This window comes from Myotis brandtii, unplaced genomic scaffold, assembly GCF_000412655.1.
Source record: "Myotis brandtii unplaced genomic scaffold, ASM41265v1 scaffold192, whole genome shotgun sequence".
NCBI lineage: Eukaryota > Metazoa > Chordata > Mammalia > Chiroptera > Vespertilionidae > Myotis > Myotis brandtii.
The window spans coordinates 393,240-416,015 of record NW_005357159.1 but is presented as its reverse complement, the minus strand read 5'-3'; the positions used below and the strand labels follow the sequence as shown (position 1 = coordinate 416,015).

The following is a 22,776-nucleotide window of genomic DNA, read 5'->3' as shown; positions in this document are numbered from 1 at the left end:
TGCCAGAGCCCCTCCCATAAACTCTGCAGCCAAAGGCCGCTGTCTGCCCAAGGGCTGGGCTCATGGTTCGCTAGAATTGCTGGAGAATGAGTGTCCCTGGAAGCAGCTCTCAACCCATGAAGGATGGGAACTGGTGGGCAAATACCCCCAGCTCCCTTGCCCCTTTACTGGGATAACTGGCTGGTTTCTACACTGGCTCTCAGAGTCCAGCAGGACTGAGTTCCATTTTCCCACAGCAGTAACTCACCGGTGGAACCCCTCCCAGATAAACTACTTGTACTCAAAGCCACATCTCGAAGTCTGCTACTGGAGAAACCCAAACCAAGACATCACGGTTGTTAGTCTGATAGTCCAAAACTTCACCTCTCATGGCCCACGCTTTTACAGAAACTCAAAGAATGTCTTATAAGCTTTGCAAAAAAAATATCTGAATATTGTTTTTAAGTGAGAACTGTAAAAACACATTAAGACTACAATGAAAAAGATTTTGTAAGTTATACTGTTATTAATTTACTTTGAAACTCTAACACATGGATTGAGTTACTCAGACTCTTTAGAGCAAGATACACGTTAATCATTGGTCAATAAGTTTTTATCAGTTGTTTTTAATAAATCTGTCTCCTTCATCCTTCCTCCCCACTCTGCTCCCTTTCCCCTCTCTGATGTGTTGCTAAAGAGTTTCTCTGCAGTGTGGGACTGGCTCTCCATGGGTTAATCATCCTGAATCTCACCCATCCCTTCACTCTCTACACCAGCTTCCACCTCTAACTGCACTTCCTGCTGTCTCACATCCTTGCTAACCTTTCATACCTCTAAATTATGCTTTTATATAAAAGAATATTAATGTTCTCCTTTAAAATACTCACAAATAAAAACTGTTACCCACATTTATATAATCAACTCTTGATTATTCAGGAGCTGAACAGCATTTTGTGGGTTGTTTGATTTCTTTGTCACTTTCCTTCTCTTTCTCTATCATTGGCCGTCATCATTATCATTTAGGGGAAAAGGAGGGTGTATAGAGGACATTCATAGGAGAAATGCAGATTTAATATAGAGCAAGTTCAGTTTATTAGTTATTGACTAAAATTTTATGTTTATTAAGTGAAAACTGTGAAATTATTGGGTAAAATAGTGCTCTAAATACACAATTGAATACTAGGAGTATAGCATTAATGTTATTTTAAAGTCTATTATATCTTATTTTTATTGAACACTAATTATACTGAACTAGAGGACCGGTGCACGAATTCGTGCACAAGTGGGGCCCCTGTGCCTGGCCTGTGGGATCAGGCCAAAACCGGCTCTCTGACATCTCCTGAGGGGTCCTGGATTGTGAGAGGGTGCAGGCCAGGCTGAGGGACCCCACTGGTGCACGATCAGGGCGGGGGAGGGATGTGGGAGGTTGGCCAGCCCGAGAGGGACCGTAGGAAAGCTCCAGGGTGTGTCCAGCCTGTCTCACTCAGTCCCGATTGGCTGGACCCCAGCAGCAAGCTCACCTAACGGTTGGAGCACCTTCCCCCCCGGTGGTCAGTGCACGTCATAGCAAGCAATTGAGCAGCCTTAGCATATCATTAGCATATTACACTTTGTTTGGTTGAATGGCCGACCAGATGACTGGACACTTAGCATATTAGGCTTTTATTATATAGGATAAGCTCTAATATCCATATAGCTGTTCACTGAAGATCAAGTAATTGTCTACACAGCAAATACATTTGAGAATATTTTGGATATTTTTAAGATGTTGAATTACATTTTTCTTTCTGAAGTGACCCCTATTGTGTGTAGAGGAAAATATACGGCTCAATCTGGAAGGACAAAGTAGGATCCATACACTATTGCTGTTTAAGATGTGAGTCCTATAATCGTCTCCAGGTTCTTGCAGGTGCGATGCCTCTTCTTTTTTTGCGGCCTCTAGATCAACGTGTGCTAACAGCTGAGCCACTGCCTCTAGGTTTGTCACACAATTAGTCTTCTGATGAACTATGCAGGTCGCTTTATTGCTCCAGAGAACATTTTATGTGCAAGGCCTTGAACTTTAAGGAGTGTACATACATTATGTTCCATATGTCACTACTATTCCGTATAGTTGATTAGGTACTTAATTTTCAGTGTGTTGAAGTTTATCCTTTTAGGATGAACCAAATAAAAGTAACTATCCTTTTCTTTATTTTTTCTCAAAATGAGTATTGGGAATTTTTTGCACTATTACTAAAAATGTGAATGACTGGAAATAAAATGTCAGCAGCTTTGTAAAGAGCTACTCCAGCAGCACTTTTTATAATGAATAATAATAGTAATCATGAAGTTTTGGTTAAAGTGCTATTCTAGGTCTCAAAGGGATCAAAACCAGCTTTCACATGTCAAAGAATCAATACATTTTACTACTAGAATATCAGTGTTTATATTAATTTAGGCCATGGACCCTTTCCTGACATAAAATATCTCTTTATTTCCATTAAAGTCTGTCTATATCTTATAAGTTTTTGCATTACATATTACTATTTTAAAAGGACAGATTTTCATTTTTCTTAAGTTTTTTATTTTTCTGTAATTTGTTATCACTTAAGTGACAAGTACTATAATTTATATGACAAATACCATTAAGTATTCATCATTTCAAAAGAAAAATCCCTACACATGCTATTTTTCTAATCTGTAACATTGAAAAGAGTAGAATTAGAAAAATTAAACATAAGAAAAAGATATAACGAGAGCTAAACTCAATTAATGAGGAAATTTTAAAATACACCACATTCAATTTACTAAAATTCTAGCCTACAAACAATTTTTGCTCCAGAAATTTATATTTAATTATTACTGGAAGGTTATCTGTTTTAATATTTTAGAAAGGGTCATAAATTTAAATATAAAGACAGTAGTAGCAAATTATTAGTAAAACATTTTACATTTTAATAATCACCAAATTATTTAAACACATTTTTATGAACTGCCTAAAATGTTATTTTCCAAGTAAGTCTACTTGTTCAAAAATGTATTAAATAATATCAGATATGGAATTCATGACACATGCTATTTTTCTAATCTGTAACATTGAAAAGAGTAGAATTAGAAAAATTAAACATAAGAAAAAGATATAACGAGAGCTAAACTCAATTAATGAGGAAATTTTAAAATACACCACATTCAATTTACTAAAATTCTAGCCTACAAACAATTTTTGCTCCAGAAATTTATATTTAATTATTACTGGAAGGTTATCTGTTTTAATATTTTAGAAAGGGTCATAAATTTAAATATAAAGACAGTAGTAGCAAATTATTAGTAAAACATTTTACATTTTAATGATCACCAAATTATTAAAACACATTTTTATGAACTACCGAAAATGTTATTTTCCAAGTACGTCTACTTGTTTAAAAATGTATTAAATAATATCAGATATGGAATTCATTCTTATCCCATGCCTTAGATGATTGCTTTATAATTTTGAGTAATGTAATTTTATGCAGTTTGGAAATAAATCAATTTTTTAAATAGGAAATATATGACTATTTTCTTCTTATATGGGTGTGTTTTCTAATCCTATCATCTTTCTTTTGCTGGTCAGATGATGGATATTTTGAACATTTCTCTACTTAGCAAATGTTTGGAATGAAAAGGAAGTAAGTCTTATCCCATGCCTTAGATGATTGCTTTATAATTTTGAGTAACGTAATTTTATGCAGTTTGGAAATAAATCAATTTTTTAAAATTAGGAAATATAACTATTTTTTTCTTATATGGGTGTGTTTTCTAATCCTATCATCTTTCTTTTGCTGGTCAGATAATGGATATTTTGAACATTTCTCTACTTAGCAAATGTTTGGAATGAAAAGGAAGTAAGTGCTAGTTGTGCACTGGTGGGAGGGTGTGTGGAGGGCGTATGATGCTAAAGGAAAGAGGTTGATGTGGCAACAATTGGGGTAAATGGGTCTGTAACAGCTGCTCCTTTTAGATTCTGGAGGAGACCACCTGAGTGGGACATAGGACACAGGAATGAGGCAGATGAATATCTGGGGTGAAGTAGAAAATGACTGCTGCGACCCCAAGCTTACACCTGAATCGTCTCCAGTGGAGCAGTGAGCCCTCTAACATGCGCCGGAAGCTGGGGATGAACTGCACAGCACAGGAGGCAAGCTGGCCGCAGGCAGGACTGTCTGCATGTTTGGGGTAACGGTAACCAGCGGTCTTCAGGGAGAAGGAGTCCACCGTTTCCTCTGTGCCAGCATCGGAGCCCCCCTCAGACACTGAGGCCATTAAACAGGAGCAGAAGGGTCAATTTTAGGTACTGGTTTCTAATTGGCAAGTAAAGACAACTTCTATTGCATGAGAAGTGAATAGTTCTGATCTTTAAATAAGTAAATAACTCAAATTCCTTTTTTGACATAAATTCTATTTTTAAAAAAATATGTTTTATTGATTTTTTTACAGAGAGGAAGGGAGAGGGATAGAGAGTTAGAAACATTGATGAGAGAGACCACAATTTCTTTACCTGAGAAAGAAGAGAAGGCAGAAGGAGAGAGGGAAGGGAGAGGAGTGGTTAATATGTGAGTGGAATAAACGAGAAACTTTGGCGTTTAGGGAGTGGCATGAAGAAACATACAGGCTTCAGAATATCCTAGAGAATGACAAATTGAAAAAAAATTTAAATGGAAATGAGGATTTAAAAAAATGAATGTTGCCTTGAGTCAAGAATGTATCTCTTTTACTGTTCTTTGAAGACAAGGAAGTAGAACTTCAAATCGCTTTTCTTTCAGTGTGCTGGATTTTTTTCTTTAAATATGAAATACCGATTTATTCTGTTTGCATAATGGCTTCAGCGGTAGATTAAAGTCTCTGCTTATAAAAGGGGCCAAAAGGAAAACTTGTTTTATGAACATTACTGTGGAATCTACCAAAGCATCTGCATGTCAGCTAGATTATCTTTATATATAAAAAGCCAAGTGACCAGCCAGTATATATGACACGCACTGACCAGCAGGGGGCAGACGCTCAATGCAGGAGCAGCCGAGCGACAGAAACTTTGCAGAATGCCCTCTTGTACTCCAGGACCCCTTGGGGGATGTCGGTTTTGGCTCAATCCCCACAGGCCAGGCCAGGGGACCCCACCTGCTGGAGGGACCCCCCTCACTCCACAGATGCCCTTTGAGACCCAGTGCTGCCCCAGGTGCAGCTGGCTGGGGAGGGACTGTGGGAGGTTGACTCCAGGGTGTGTCCAGCCCGTCTTGTCCAGTCCCACCCTGCTGGCCACCTTCTAATTAATTTCCTTTCATTGTTCATGAATCTGTGCACCAGGCCTCTAGTCATTTGAATAAAGAGTCCACCAATATCAAGAATGGAGTGACTTTTAAGGGAGAAGGTAACATTCTAAATAGAGAAAGGAACTAAATGGGAATAGCTACAAGGATCATTCCCCTCCCCTACTTTCTGTTAGCTAAACATTACAAACAAATCATTCTTTGTTAGAGATGCCCTCATATAAAATGGTTTTATCTTCGTTTACATCTATTGAGTTGAAAAAATAAATAACATTTAATTACATTTACTTAGTGAGACCCCAAGAATATATCATTTTACAAATATGATCCATATACTTTATAAACAATCCATGACTTATTGGAATTAAATAGTCTAACTACAGGGTGTGTCCCCTAAAATGTATGCACACTTTAACGGCCAATAGCTCAATTTTGAAAATGAAATGTATGTTAATAAACACTGCCTTTATAATTATTCAAAGTGTATATATACATTTTTTGGGACATCCTATATTTGTGCTGATGAGGCTACAGACTTAGGGTAACCTTGTACGTACACTAACACCAATGTTAGAAGCATTCTAAGCTATTATAAAGATGCTAACGTATGCAAAAAGAGAGCTGCTGTTTTGTATATGGAAAAATTAAATCATAGTACATATGATGAAATGAATGAAATATCAATACGATGAATTTTGCTTTCATAGTATAATTTTTTGGTAGGCTGCATTATTGCTAAATAACAGGAAGCAAATAATTCACTGAACATACTAAAGCTTGAGTAAATTTAAAGGTGGTGTTCCCAAAATTTTTAAGTGGAATAAAGGATTAGAGAGGAAGAAAATTCATGTATAAAAACAAAGTGCTAAGGGAGGACCTTCCTTTTTCTTAAAATAATTTCATGGTTGCAATATTTGAATGTGAAAGCTGGTCCAACTTTGCACAAGGCCTTAAATGTGATTTTTAATAAAATAAAGGGGTGGGCAAAAGCAGGTTTACTGCTGTGAGTATGTGAAACACAGTTTATTCTTGAATTATTATTCCCATATTAATTATTGCATTATTTATTATTAACCTACTTTTGCCCACCCCTAAGTTTTTCTCTCTATAACCTTAGAACTTCATAAGATTTACCTTCTAAAATTCAGAATTTACTCTACATGGAGCATTTATAGGTCTAAATTGATGATGGCCAAAGGGGATGACTATTTCTTTTCTCAGCACCTGATATATGCAGGTAACATTCTCCTCTTTAAATGTCAGGGTCTCCATGACCTCATGCACAGGTTTATTAGAGTAACTGTCCTTTCTCTTCACCAAATACCTTTTCCTCATTACTATAGGTACTTCAGCCCTAAAGAAATCCACTATTTGTTTTTAGGTTGGCTCTATTCTGTCACTGAGAAAAGAACTTTTTATCAGCCAGACTGTATTCATATGCTTGCCAACATATTCTCATATTACATGTATTAATCATATATCAATAAATTAAAGCCTTTAAGTTAAGATAAATTAGAAAAATTTCAAAATCTCATCTGTTTATGATCATCAGAACCTTCAATTAGAAATATTTCCTTATGACAGGTTTCTCTAAGCCCAGTTTCTCAGAAAAATCATGTAAAAGTTTTTAAACAGATGAACAACATTATTGGAAGGGAGACATCTGTGAGAGGTGGAGATTGAATCTACAGGCAAGATACTGAATATGTGAAAATGTTCTAAATTCAAAACTTAAATTACAGGTGAGAAAATAAAAACAGTATATGGCATTGAGGAACACTAAAGCTAGACTGAATAAGAAGAGGGAAGGAAGTGCTAGATCTAACCACAAGCTATCACTCTGGCTCCAGCACCACAAAGCTGGTTTCTTAGCATTCTGGCCCCCTTCACAGCCACACTGGACAGAAATGCTATCAATGGTGTTGGTAATACTGCACAGGGAGGGAGTGGAGCATAGGATAAAAGAAGATTTCAAAAAAAAATTTTTATGTTGAATTTTTACTTTACCATTAGATAACTGGACAGATATCTAATCAATCAATCAATCCTATTTATGAACTGATCATGTGATTTTTTTCCACAATATATTCACTAAAGAAGTAAAATATGTTGTGAGTTCCTAACAGACATCTTGTAAACCAGAAGCAATGCTGTCGGAAGGAGAGAGACTGCGGTTGGAAAGACACGCGGTAGTTTGCAAATAAATAATAATAGATCGTTTATGTAACATGAGGAGCTCCCAGGTCCAGAAGCAAAAAGGGAAAGGGAAATCAAATGGTAGTCTGAGGCATGCCCTATTATCCCTGAAAGGAAGCAGGGGAAAGTGGCTGAAGTAAGATACTAGAGAGGATGAAAAGTCATGGCCTTCAACCTGAGATCCAAGCAAGATGTCAGATTTTGTGGGAACCTATTTTATATGAGTCCAACCACAGAAACCGGCTGCTCTCTGCCACCAGCCTGAGCTGGGAGACATCTACCCCCCAAATCTACTACTGCTCAGTGTCCATTCTCCACCCAGCCAGACCCCAGCCCAACTTCCCAATCCTTGGTGGCTCCTTCTCGACTTTGCTCTTAGCGTCCTGTGTCCAGACCTGACAACAAAACCCATTTTTGGCCCTGCAGCTCTGCCTGTGGGTCTGACCCAAATCTTATGCTTGGTTCCTGCAAGGCCTCAGTTCTGGGTCAGCTGTGTTCCCAAAAGGCAGCAATATTCTGCCATGAGACCTGGGTTCCAAGACAGCTCCTGACTCTTCCCAACTGCAAAGTTTGGACTTGTATGGTGAGTGCAGCAGTGAGCCCGAGGCCTGGAGTGCGGCCTGCCCGGTTTCCCAAAGCCTCTGCCCTGGCTGGGAACTCAATAACAACCATTAACTAACCTAACTAACCCACATACTTGCCTAAGGGAGGGGGATAAGTTCTTACTGAAAATATCTGCAAGGAGCTCTCTTATTCCAGCCCAAAACCTGGGATAGGAGGCAGAGGAGTTGGCATATTTAAGTCTTTTAGACATGCCGAGTTCTCCTGGCTTATCTTTGGTCAGATCATCTATTCCTGGTTTTCCTCCCACTTCCATGGACACTCTTGCTTAATCCCCTTTGTACCACCTTCACCCAGCTTGGCCCTAGGACTTTTTCATCAATCACTGTTCACCTACCCTAGGAAATCTCTACTCCCCAGCTCTAGTTTGCTTAAAGTTACACATTTATCAGTGTGAAGTTTATACAGCATCTCCAATCTAGATTTCCTTTTGTGTCCAGACCCACATGTACTTCTGTCTATTTGATCTCTCCTTGGATATCTTAAAATGTCCTCAAATTCAACATTCAAAACTGAACTCTCCATTTCCCCCAAGGCTGGTGCCCTTCAGCATTCTCTGCCTCAGTGAATGAGCCCGGCATCTATCCAGCTCCACAGCCAGGAACCTAGGGTCCATCTAGACACCTCTATGTCCCTCGCCTCCCACAGTTAGTCTATTCCCAAGTCTTTCAGAACTACTGCATCTACTAGTCACCACCTTCACTTCTACTAATGCCCAGAAACTGGTCAGGGTAAAAGTGCTAAAAGCTAATCATTATCAAAGGTTTATTATATACCAGGCAGGTGGTCTTAAAACTTTATGTGAATTATCTTTTCTAATCACTCTGTGTATTAGTTTCCTAATAACATTCATTACTAGACTATCCTACACTGGGCCGAGCCAGCTCAGTCAAGGGTTCAAAAGCCTGAGTGAGGGTGGCAAAAGGATGAAGAAATGACAGACAAAGAGAATAAGCTGGGTCTAGGTGGATTTTCCTGGGCGTGGCTGAGGCCACAGAGAGAGACCCAGAGGCAAGCTGAGCCTTTATTTTATAGCCAGAGGTAAACAAGGTAGTGGTCACAATAGTTACAATGTTCTTGTGAGTTTCACTTGTTTTGGCAGCACTTGCTACATCTCCCACAGCCCATTAGCTTCCCAGATAAGATCTAGGGAGCATCATAAGGTCAAGCCTAATTATGCTAAGAGGACTGTGCCCTCTAAGCTGGGACTTGTTTGTGGCTTTGCCAACAGGTCAGTCCGAGGCTTAACCCTATAGCTGCGCCCTACACTACACCACTAGTGTTATCTTGCAAAATTATAGAACAGATCCAGGACATGGCATGATGCCTGTATATACAGAGAGAAATGCCAATTTGTTCCACTTAGTTATGCATTCGTTGGTTGCTTCTTGTATGTGTCCTGACGGGGGATTGAACTTGCAACCTTGGAGTATCTGGATGATGCTCCAACCAACTGAGCTACCTGCCAGGTTCTTTAGTAACTTTTTTTATTACTTACTTTTTGCTGCCATTTAAACCCATTTTCTCTTGTCCTTGGTGATATGAGAATATAGACAGTTACATGATTCTATATATTTAACTTTCATGTATCCTAAAGCATTTAATGGTAATTGACTATGTACTACCTTTTATAAACAATAAAAACAATTTTTGTGCTTCCAGAATATTGCTATTGTGCGTTAGTGTCTATATATATGTACACTGCTATAAGGTCCAATCTGTTAGACTTATAACAACATACAATAAAATAAAATATAATAAAACAAAAATGTAAAGTGGGAACACTTAAACATTTAGTTCAACTTACTTCTAATGCTGTGTCATGCTCTCCAGCAGCCAAGTGTGCTAAGCCCAAGTAATAGGAAGCTTCCCCTTCCATCTTTTTGTCATTTGCTAAAGTGAAAATACAGAAAATTATCGTGGCTTTAAAGAAATTTATTCATTACAACAAACAGAATATTTGCTTTTAAGACAGTAGACAGTTATAGCAAAGTATACACATTTATCAACAATCCCTGAAATCTGTTCTGTTAAAAAAAAAAAAGTCTGTTGCTTCACAATTTACCTGAATCACAGATGTTAAAGTGCATAAGTAATATAATCACGAGGAGTTATCCTCGACAAGCACAGACCGGTATTATCATTTTGAGACTCATGTATAATTTCTATGCTGGTCCACCGTGTAAAGACCTATAGTCGTCCAGCATGGCTGCTACTACACACATCAAATAATCAGTTAAGAGAACCAACATTACATGATGCATACACAAACATGCATACACAAAACTGATATTGAGCTAAGTCTCTAACAGGGCAGATAATTAGCAAATTCAGGAATTATTTTTTATTAGGTTCAATTTAAAAGCTATTGGTTAAAACTTGGATGAGAGTGACTGAAAGAGTCATTTTTCTTTGTTTTTCATCTTCTTTTCACGAGGAATTAAACCTTTCTTATTTCTGTGTAATGTGCTTTATTCCAGGAATTATCAAATTCTCTTTTCCAAAAGTAGAACGTGTAAACATGCAACATGTGGTCCAATAATATATACATCATACCATCTCATAAACATAATTTACTCAGGTTTAATATACTAAATATAACATTTACATATGCTATACTTACAAAAACCATTCAAGATGCTTACACATGAAAAGAATACTATCCTTCTACTTTTGGAAGTCATTGGCTTTCAGTGTCACCTAACTAACTCCTAGGTAATGCAAATGCTGACAGGTGCACCCTCACTTTTGATCTTTAGAAAGTAAGTATCCTTAGATTTCGGAACTCTGCGTTCCCACCATGATGGATGTCAGCAGGAGCCAGCAATTCTCTGTGCTGCTTTCACGCTCAGCACTCAGTGCATTATCCCTCATGAAGCGTGTCTCATTTGGAAGACTGCAAGAAAACAGGACTGCAAGTGCCAGTGGCTGTATTATTTTCTTCTCTAGCCATTACACCAATTGCAGAGAATGATAAGATTTCCGTTCAGCGTAGTTGATGGGACCAGTAGATCCAGTCTGGAATTTTAACTCTTAAAATTCACCTGGGCACTAACTTTTCCTCTAGAATAGGTTTATGAGTGATGGGATAGGAATGAGACTAGGGAAGAGAGGGGTGGGGGCAAAAGGAAGAGGCTGAGAAGGGAAGTGGCCCTGGAATGATTAAAAGTTGGTTATATGTGACTTGCTGTGTTAAATGGAGTAACTGCATTCAACCACTAACCACAGCATGCACTGATGTATTACTATCATTTGCATCTATTTTTTTGTAAAGGGCATCCCAGCAAAGAGGAGGAGAGGAAGAAAATCTACCCTGGTTGATAGATTTTGAGCAGTGATAGATCCTGATTTCTGGGCCCGAGGATGAGGCCCATGATTTTAAAAAGATTCCCAGGTGATTCTAATGTGCAGCCAAGGTTGAGAACCACTGATTTTGAGGCAGCTAATTTAAACAGCTGGGTCACATCAAATATTAGTTTTAAAATGGGATTTAAGCATAAATTTTTTTCCTGTTTACTAGTTCAGAAAAAGTTAAGATAAAGTGAAAGCAATGAAAGAATGGAGGGAAATGTCAGCGCTATTAAAGTTGAGTGACACATCTAGCAAAGGGAAAAATACTATTTATATTGTGTAGTTTGAGTGGGTTGAATTAATATTGGCTTTGCGCTCTAAATCAATAATCATTTATCTTAAAGAAAATACTGTTTTTATTTTCAAGATTCTTGATGGGAACCATTCTTTCTTTGTGAACGACTTTACAATTTAGCATATGGGAACCTAAAGCAAAATACCTTTTCCTAATTGATATTTTCATTGAAATTTCACATAACTTTCCAGGTAACTAAAGTCAGCTACTGCAATTGATCTAAGAGCTAACTATTTACATCACGGTTTACCCCTTTGGGGAAGGTACTAGATCACCATTCATTCAAAAGTAGTTCATGCAGTGAAATACATCTTTCAAAAGGGGGGGGCATGTTTTCCTATGGGTATTCCAACTAATAACATTAAAATACATAATAGAGACAATAAGCTAAGATGTTTACTTTTGCTCCTTAGAAAATTAAAATCACACCCAGAAAAATCAGTCTTGCTTATTCCAAATAAAGTCATCTGTTATTCCAATAGAGCAAATATATCCAGAAGCCAATAAACTTCAGGTCAAGAGCATAATTTTTATCTTTTTTCCTTCATGAAAAGGCTACTCTATTAATACATTACTATCCATAATAATAAAAGTATAATATGCAAATTGACCGAATGGCTGAACAGCAGAACGAACATCCAGACTACCACGCTATGACACGCACTGGTGCCAGGTCAGCCAAGGCGGGGTGCGATGTGATTGGTTGGGAGCCCAGCCATCGCCCCATGATCACCCCGCAGAGGGAGGCCCAGGCCACCGACCAGCAGGCTGCGGTGTGTGGGCGGGGCGATCAATCATGGGGCTCCCCGACTGTGAGAGGGCACAGGCTGGGCTGAGGGACCCCCCCTTCCAGTACAGGAATTTCATGCACTGGGCCGCTGGTATGGTAATAAAATACCCTTGCATTTCACAAAGTAAAAGCTTGTGAGTATACTAGTATGCTCCACAATTTTTAAATACTTTATATGTATGCAAATGATACAGAATATCAGGGATCCCCTTTTGCAAAGGTGTTTCTACTGCTGTAATGTGAATGTGAATCACCTGGGGAACTTGCTAACCTGCAGGTTCTGATGCAGGAGGTCCCAGGTGAGGCCCCGAGTTGCTGCTTTACTTATAAGCTTCCTGGTGATGCTGATGCTGCCAGCCGAAAGGCCACACTGTGACAGGCAAGAGTCTACAATATATTAGAGTTCTATTTTCCTGTTACTCCTACCTAATATTTATCAAATCTTCCCTATTACCTGACAATGGGGAATTTACAAACAATGAAAGGTCTATCAGATTATGAGAATAATAAGACCTTATACACACACACACACACACACACACACACTTAACTTTTGCAAATGACCGTACTTTCTCATTATGGGTTCATTGTTTTACAACACTCCTCCCAGAAGGCTGTAATTTTGGAGATAAAGCTTTCAAGAAACTAATGGATTTCTTGTTGTCAGCACTAAGGCTCCTCTGTTTTACAGTGAAATCTGAAAGGATATTGATGGCATTTGTCTTTGCATTTCATAGGAAATAATCACCCAAACACTTGACGATGTTTATGTCTCTCTTGGGAGAAGCAGCGTCTGCCCATTAAAGGAAGCCATGCGAGAGTGTTCTTTCCCACTTACCTTCTTTGGCTATTTCAGAAGCTTTTATTAGAATTCTGATGGCCTGTGTGTAATCTTTATTTTCCAGCATTTTGTCGGAGAGTAATCTGTACGTCCTCAAGAGACTCCCGCAGGCCAACAAGTTGAGAAAGCGGCCTGTCTCATCCCTCCACTTCCGCCCTTGCGTCAGTTGATGGAACGCTTCATAATGCTCGGCAGCTTCCAGAAGCTTACCTGAAGAATAAGAGCCATTCATAAATATAAACCACAGGCCAGAACATACTTTCAAAAATTTTGCGCACATCTTATGTTTTACTATTAAGGGGGTGGGGGAGAGCGTGAAATATATTCAAGGGTTTCTAAGACTTACGCTGGAAAGGGAGCTATCTCCATGTGGACCTCAGATACAGCACTGATTCTGGTTGGACACTTGCTAGAGGGATGCACTTTGCTAGTAGAAACTGACTAGGATTACCGATGTTTAGAGAGAGTGTGAAAGTCCACTAATAATTATTAATTAGCATCACACTGGCTAACATTCATTTAACATTACATATGCAAAGCACGGAGTTATGTGCTTTATATGCATTTCTCAATCTTCAGAACAGTCACGTGGACTAGACTTATGATTCCATTTTACAGAAGAGAAAGCGAGGGTAAGAACTTTGCCCAAGGTGGCACGTGTGGTGGGTGCGTAGATCCAGGCAGTCTGACTCCGGCGCCCACGCTCCGCACCACTGCCCTGCACTACTCTCCCACCAGGCAGCATTCTTCATTCTCAAGAAGGATGCTGGTATCTTGAGAAAGGATGCATCCATTAGAACTTTCAAATTCAAATATTATGGGTCTTCTCAAAGTTGACAGAACTTTCCAAGCAGGCATTTGTGTACATAATTCTGTTTAATTTTGAATAATCAAAATGTAACTTAACTGCCTTTCTGGATTACATTCCCCAATCTAGTCCAACTATATCTTCTCAAAGCCAAAACTCTAAATTAGCTTTGAGTCATTTCATTCCTTGAAATATGAGCAAGCCCATTTCTGGAAGAGCAGCTTGCAGCTCCCTGCTGTGTGGATTGCATTTTACTTGTGAATTGCCTTGTGGAAATGTTCACCCCGTCCCGTAATGTAAATATTCTTTTATTGGAGTTCCCTAATTGAAATCAACTGGAAAAGCACTTATATCTAGGAGTTCAAACAGAAGTGGTTAAGGATGAGTCCAAACAGCCTGAGTTTCTATCCCAACTTTATTTTATCATTTTTTGCTGTTGAGCCTCAGGCTAATTACTACCCTCCCTGTGCCTGAGTTTAATTCTTCTGTAAAATACAATTATAGTGGAACTATTCAAGGTGTTTTTGTGAGAAATTAATATGAGTTCAATACCTGATGCAGAGTATGTGCTCAATAAACATCGCTACTGTTGACATAGTGATAATAGTTTTAAAAAATCCAAATGGTTGATTGAAATATAGCCACTAATTTTTTTTTATTAAATATATTTTATTGACTTTTTACAGAGAGAAAGGGAGAGGAATAGAGAGTTAGAAACATCCATGAGAGAGAAGCATCAACCAGCTGCCTCCTGCACACCCGCCACTGGAGATGTGCCAGCAACGAAGGTACATGCCCTTGACCAGAATCGAACCTGGGACCTTTCAGTCCGCAGGCCGACACTTTATCTACTGAGCCAAACCGGTTAGGGCACTAATTTGTTTTTTAAGTACAATTTCCTTTTCCTGCAAAAGACACAGTTGAGTTCTTATTACCATGTTATTGTGGTTGATTAAATTAATCCTGTTTAGATCATATCAGGTTCAATGTATTTCCTCAAATAGGATTCACTGGATATTACAGGTTGGATATTACCGGATAGTGTAGCCACTGCCAAGACTATGACATATAATTTCCTCCTATTTTTGCACCAAATTTGTTATCTAACATTACCAATATTAAAGCATTAAAGAATGCACACATAAAGAAGAATAGTATTCACACAGAAACACAAAAGAAAGGGATAATGTCCAGTCTGCCAGCCTGCATTGCTCAGTGGTTGAGCATCAACCTTTGAACCAGGAGGTAATGGTTTGATTCCGAGTCAGGGAATATGCACAGGTTGCAGGCTCAAAACTCAGTGGGGGACGTGCAGGAGGCAGCTGATCAATGATTCTCTCTCATCATCGATATTTCTATCTCTCCCTCTCCCTTCCTCTCTGAAATCAATAAAAATATTTTCAAAAAGAGAGATGGTTAATGAGCAAATAATCTGTACCCAAATTCAGTAAAGACGTGGCCTGTCTGGACCCTGCTGTGTCACGCAGAGGAGGACATATGAGCAAAGACACAGACAGACGGGAATGTGTACTGCAGAGATGTTTATAAACTTGTACTATGAAATTTTCACATGATAAAAGACTGCAAAGATGATATTATAAAGACTATAAGTATGATATTATATAAGAATATTTCATTACATGGCCTGGTGTTAATATTGAAAAGCATCAGAAAACATTTACAAAACATTATCAGTGTTATACAGGTGAGGAATGGGTTTTTCCTGCTTTTATTTTTTCTCTCTCATAACTGTCATTTCCTAATGTTTCTATCAGCACATTATGCCCATTTGTAATAAGAAGTATACAATAGGAGCTATTTTAAAAATAATGCCCAATCCTTTTTCATTTTTGATACAAATACTCAAGGTTGAAGTTCACTGCTCTAATCTATCTTTACATTTAACCGACAATTTTTCTTTACCTACCAAAAAGCAGCATAGTTTGTCATCTCTCTCCTTAGCACCTCTCACCAGAAACACCTTTCTCTGAATACCCATGACCCTCATTCTTTAAGAAACTCGAATGAAGCATTGACATATATGTGTGCTATGTTTCCTCTGTTAACTATATTTCTACCTGTAAAGTACAGCTCTGCCTCCCTGGGAAGATGTATACAAGAGTTCTTTTTTCCTATCCAGCATCCATCTATTCACAAAGCATAGACACATATTTCTCTTTGGCCATGTGAACAGGAGATGGTGGATACAGGGGACTGTGAGTAAACCAGAAAGTCCAGAAAAAATTGGGACTGTAAGGAAACTAGGAAAGACTTAACAACATCGAGGGTAACATACAGTAACCAGATGGAAAGAGGGTCCAAAGTTGTGTTATAAAATAACAGATTTGCTAAGAATTTTAGGAGGAGAGCCAGGAGATGAAGCTTTGGTTAACTTAACTAATTACAATGACATGCAAATGAGGTATAATGAAGCAAATAAAATATGAGAGTTGATAGTCATGTTCAATATTTGATTTGCAAGGGGACAAAAAGGGGGAGGGGAGGGGAAAACAGAAAGTGGGGAAAGGAAAGGTGGAGGAAATGGGGAGAGAGGTGAATGTGGGGAAGAGTGAAGAAAAGGTGGGGACTGTGTCTTTGTGTCCCACATATCCCAGACTTCCCTGGGTCACCGATGCCATTAGGCATCATGCACAGGCTGTCTAATCAGGAATGAGGTAAGGGAGGTACTTGGGACATTGGTGTTGGCCGGTTGCAATGAAAGGCGGCCTCTGAATTACTGAGAATAGTTGTTTTCGATTGAGCTCGATTTTTGCTGGGGCTTTGGGGCTAGTAGTGCTTAGCTCCTGATGGCTGGCCAAGATTCAGCTCTCAGAAGAGACTACTTGAGGTGTCCCACAAGGAAGGATCGTGGTTCAAGACGCTCAGGTAAAAGAGAACAGGGAACTATTCTCCCCTGAAGGCCTGCTAGGTGCTAGTGAAAATAGAAAGCTTCCCCATCCCATACATTATGTGATTTAACGTTTAAAAAACTGGTGAAGTAAATATTACTCTTACACTAAAGAGAAAGCTTGAGGCTCACAAAGGTTAAATGACTTAAATGGCTAAAAACGGATGTTTAGGATTTAAACCCGGGATCACAAAAACACGTACAGCTTCGTACCACCATATCACATGCTAGTCAACAAACCAAGAGTCAGGACTTTAGGTGGGGTAAGTTATATTTTCTGGACATAAATCTCTCAAGTAAAAAAGTAATGCTTAAATTGTGTGATTTCTAGTCTCTTCCCGTTCTATAACTGTGACTATACTCAGATAATCAAGGTCACCTCTAACATAAAAGCACAGGTGTTAGCCTCTGATGGGCTTCGGATGTGACCTACGTCTAAATTTCTTACTTCCCTGAACCACGTGGTGACATCTGTGGGGGGCACCTGGAATTCCTCAGGTGCCCAGACTTAGTCACCTGTGGCCATACCTGGCTGTTCACCGTTTCACTGTTCCTTAATCACTTTGCCACAGATGAGCTCACTGGGGATTCTGATCAGCATTTTACACCAAAGTGCCTACGCAGAGGAAGTAGAGTTTTCCAGTCCTTCTCAGATGTAGGGATTCATTTCTAAAATCATTCGGAGGTAAATAGGTCAGTAAATAAGCCAGCAGGGACTTGATCTAAATGACCATAAGCACATAAAGGGCGTGGCTAAAACTGCTAAAGGCTGGTCAGATTGAAAGTACATATTATATAAAATAGTACAATGTTTGATTTAAAATGTTAAAATATACATCTATCCTATAAAGGGACTATAGTCATCTAAATATGCAAGTATTTCCCTTTAAGCATGATTAACAATGATATGATTTCCATCCAATTTATATTTCTAACTGTGCATAGGAATTTTAAAGATTTTATTACTTTCTGAGTAAAGACTCTGATATTGAGACTACATATTTATTAAGACATAATACATTTTGACTTGAAATTTAAATTTAATAGAAATACCTTAAATGGTCATCAATAGAGTGCTCATTTTGACAAAGCTAAATATAAATGAAGATCATGAACTAGATTTTTCCACTTTGGCTCATAGCATCCCTTTATAGCATCTTCCAAGTCTTCATATACAGCCTACTACACTTTGTCATCAAATAAACTTAAAAAAAAACTTTAATGTATTAGAATCAGGACAGATTTTCAGCATATACAGCCTACTACACTTTGTCATCAAATAAACTTTAAAAAAATAAACTTTAATGTATTAGAACCAGGACAGATTTTCAGATTCTACCATCAATTCTACCATCAATCTCATTGAAGGACAAGGATCTAGACAACTGCCCTTTTCTGGAATTATCAAATACCAACATTATTTCCTATTGAAGAAGAGGTCAGAGAGAAGAATGATTAAAGTGCTTGCCAAGAATATAGAGAGTCCACTAATACTTCCAGTGACTCAGGGAAGAAAATGGAGCCAATATGTCTTGTTGAATAGACTGGAGATGGCCTCCCATCAATATCATCAATGATCGATTTATCTCAATAATAGGAGGTAACGTCAGAAAGCACATCTTAGGGACACACCATGAACAAGTGCGTAGAACAAGAGGATCCAGGTGTGGATAGAAGTAGCCTAAGCCTCAGGGTGGTTGTTTTTTTTAAACAATTATATAACATTTACATAAACAATAAAAAGGTTGACACATAAAGGAAATGTATTTTGTTTGTCACATAAAGGAAAGTGCACTTTCAAAATAACACTACTAGAAAGGAGTTTCACTTTACCGAAAGCCCACACAACCAAGAAATCCATCCATTTATATAAAAATACGAACCAAACCCAAACAATGTTGTAAACTGCAAAATTGCTTGGTAGGATTCTAAGACAAACACTATGTAGAGAAAATAAGATTTTATATATTTGGGTATTATCCAAATAGTTGTTTGCCTCTCTTCCCTGCGTAGCGTCTCTGAAAGTTTATAGATATTTGTGGTATCACAGCAGATGTCTAGAACAAATATTAAGCAAAGGAGAATGTATATGATCTCTCCCATTTTAGTTTTTTTTAAAGTAGGAAGATTGACTAGATATTAACACAAATGGGTTTAAATGTGAAGCTGCCATAAAAGCAGGAACATAAATGTAATTCTCCCAGCCGCTATTTTGATGCACATTTTTGATTCCATGAATATTTTATGAAATGGCCCAAACTAAAGCCATATAACATTCCTGCATTACTGATGCTTGCGCCCGTAAGCTACGAACATTAGAGGCATGATTGAGTGCATTAAAATGAACTCATTCAGCAGTGCATTGATTACTTGAAGGGGGAGGGAAAAGAAAAAAGAAAAAAAAAAAGAAGTTGCTCCACTTAAGAAAACAGCACACAAATCTAAAGTTTGCAATATAATAAGGGGGAGAGCAAGTTTGAATAAAATAATATTTCATAAATAAAGTGTGACTCTGTCTAGCCTGACATTCATTAGGCAAGATGTTAATTATGTCCAAAGATGGCTCCTGGTTTTTTTTTTTCGTTCAGGTAATTTAAAATGTCACAATCTCTAAGACGCTCAGACTGGCCTGCATTAGCTCCATGCATCAGCAGTTCTGAAAGTAGCTAATTATTTCCTTTTCTATCAACTTGTACATTTGCCAGTGGAAATAATGCCACAGAAACAATTGCATGAAAATAATTTGACAGGCCCATAAGGCCTTATTTCTTCAGCAGCACTCGTATAAGTCTTAGGCATATTTAGTTCTAAATTGTGCACATTTGTTGAGGAATTTAGGGAAATATTCCACTTTAGTTTAAAGCAGCAACCTAAAGGAACAATAAAGCTTTATGTATATTTTATGACATTTTAATCTGGAGCTACTGGACATCTTTGGCGTTAAGCTACTATTCCATACAATGTAGACATAAAATCTGCTAGAAGCAATATTGAAGAGTCGCAGAAAGAGAAAAATGTTATTGCCCTTTTGTAAAAACAAAAGACACTGCTTTCCATTTCAGTTTAACCACACGAACATTTTATATTATCTTTAGGTTTTTACATTCCATTCTGATCATTATAATGGCACTATACATGCAGAAATAGTTAAGGGCCGGTCCCATTTCCCAGTGGAAACTATCATTTTCAAGGGTTTCTCTCTTGTCAGAGGAGATCTGTTCTATAGTATAACCCACTGCACGCCTTTGCAAATGGAACACTGGAAAGCAGAGATTCTGTCCTGCAGCTCAATAGTCTCCCTAATAAACCAGGAAGAAAATGTGCCCATAACTTTTGTTGCTACTTTGGGATACTTAGAAGAAATTTAAGATGCTATTTAGAAAATGAAATTCTTCCTTTATCATTTTGAGCAAAGACTTCAGATGGACATTATAGGAATGCTACCACACCCCGGTTAAAGGGCACGGGTCATTAAGCCAGACAGCGGAAAGGACCCCAGGAACACAGGTGTGGGAGGAACTCACCAAGGGCTTTCTTACTGATGTTGGCAATGCTAATAAGTTGATTTTTAAAATCCAGAAGATTTGCCGACTGGTGGGAGGTAGGGGACTGGGTGAAAGAGGAGAAGGGATTAAGAAGTACAATTTAGCAGTTACAAAATGGTCCCAGGGATGTAAAGTACGGCATAGGGAATACAGCCAATAATATTTCGGTAACTTTGTATGGTGCCAGGCGGGCACTGGAAATATCGAGGGGACACTTGGTAGATGATTGTCTAACTACTGTGCTGTACACCTGAAACCAATGCAAAAAATAAATAAATAAAATCTAGAAGATCCCTACAATATTTTGGAGGAACTGTTATTAATTGTTGTTTGTGATTTTAGATAGCTGCATTGTGGCCAGTGATGGAAACGGTGGGCAGGCTTCACTGGTCTATGTTCTAATAAACATAGGCTGGTGGTTCCTATCCAAGTTTTTTAGTTCCTAAGGATTAAGCATTAGACATCTTTGCTCTTACATGTTCATAATCAGAAGTATGAAGATTATTCAATTTTTTAAAATGTGTAATGTAAAAATAGGAAATTCATACTAGCCATTATAAACCTGGTAGAATTCATAGAGTTTACTATTTTCCTCAAATGATAAATTGTTTTACTTCATGGTTTCCACCTCACCTTAAAATACTAAGTTAGAGGTGTTGTTGACAAGCATAAAAATCTGAGAAATAAAGTCAGTATTGACATTAGATCAACTAATGAATTATATTGCTCTGGACTTAATCAATAATTTAATTCTTACTTGAATCACATAGTGTTCCTGATTTTAGATAAACCACATACTGATTATGGATATGTATTTATATGAGTAAAGAGAAAGGGATGGAAGCATATAGACCAAAGTATCAGTATTGATTAACTTATGGAAGTTGGAGGTGAGTGGTTTTGATTGAAAATAAGCATATAATAATTTGGATATTATAAAATAAACTAGAGGCCCGGTGCACGAATTCATGCATCAGTGGGGTTCCTTGGCCTGGCCTGCACCCTCTCACAATCCGGGACCCCTTGGGGGATGTCAGAGGCCCAGTGCAGGTATTTGGCCTGATCACCACAGGCCAGGCTGAAGGACCCCACTGGTGCACGAATCCGTGCACTGGGCCTCTAGTGTGCATATAAGATCTTTGGTTAATCTCTTCCGGCTCTCCTCCCTCTGTCCTCCCTCTTTCCTTCTGAGATTCTTCAGTCTGTTTCATGTTTCCATGCCTGTGCATTGAGCATCTGCCCCCTGGTGGCCAGTGTGCATCATAGTTACTGGTTGAACAGTCCAGCAGTCGAACGGTTGAATGGTTGCTTAGGCTTTTATATATATAGACTAGAGGCCTGGTGCATGACATTTGTGCACTGGGGGAGAGGGGAGTCCTTAGCCTGGCCTGTGCCCTCTTGCAGTCTGGGACCCCTTGGGGATGTCTGCCTGCCGGCTTAGGCCCGAACCCCTGGGGGATTAGGCCTACTAGTAAGCCTGTAGTAAGACATCCCTCTCGCAGTCTGGAGCTCTCGCAGTCCCGGACCTCTCGCTCCTTACCACCCGCCTGCAGTGGAGGCAGAAGAGGATCCTGCTGCATTTGCCAGCCATGAACAGACTGAGCAGCACTCCCACGGGAGCACACTGACTACCAGAGCGCAGCTCCTGCATTGAGCGTCTGCCCCCGGGTTGTCGTGCTCATCATAGCGACCAGTCATTCCACCATTTGGGTTGATTTGCATATTCGCCTTTTATTATATAGGACTAGAGTCCTGATGCATGAGATGTGTGCAAGAGTAGGCCTTCCTTCCCCCGGCTGCTGGCACAAGCTTCCCTCTGGCACCTGAGACCTGGGCTTCCCTCCGGCTACTGGCAGGCACCCGGGACCCAGGTTTCCCTTGCAGCCCTGGCTTTGTCCGGAAGGTTGTCCAGAAGGATGTCTGGTCTAATTAGCATATTATGCTTTTATTATTATAGATAACAAACTGACAATAATCTATCTAGGTGAGTTTGGAGGGAGAAAATAATGTTACTTGAGCACTGATCATATGCCGAGCACAATAGTAGCTGCTACATATATTTGTTAGTGCCTATATTTTAGAGATGAGGAAGATAAGCCTTAGGGCTTCTCTGGCCTAAATTCACATACCAAGCAGGTGGCAGAATGATGCCCAGAG

The 22,776-nt window shown here is 38.8% G+C and overlaps 1 protein-coding gene across 1 annotated transcript in view; it reads right to left on the bottom strand.

The window, feature by feature from the left end:
* The window catches only part of TTC29 (tetratricopeptide repeat domain 29), a 167,584-nt gene that overhangs the window by 96,296 nt on the left and 48,512 nt on the right, over positions 1 to 22,776 (bottom strand). Inside the window, exons 7-8 of the mRNA XM_014538502.1 lie at positions 13,356 to 13,568; positions 9,889 to 9,974 (exon numbers count right to left, since the gene is read on the bottom strand). Of these exons, the coding sequence (XP_014393988.1) occupies positions 9,889 to 9,974; positions 13,356 to 13,568 (299 nt within the window). The remainder of the gene's footprint in view (positions 1 to 9,888; positions 9,975 to 13,355; positions 13,569 to 22,776) is intronic.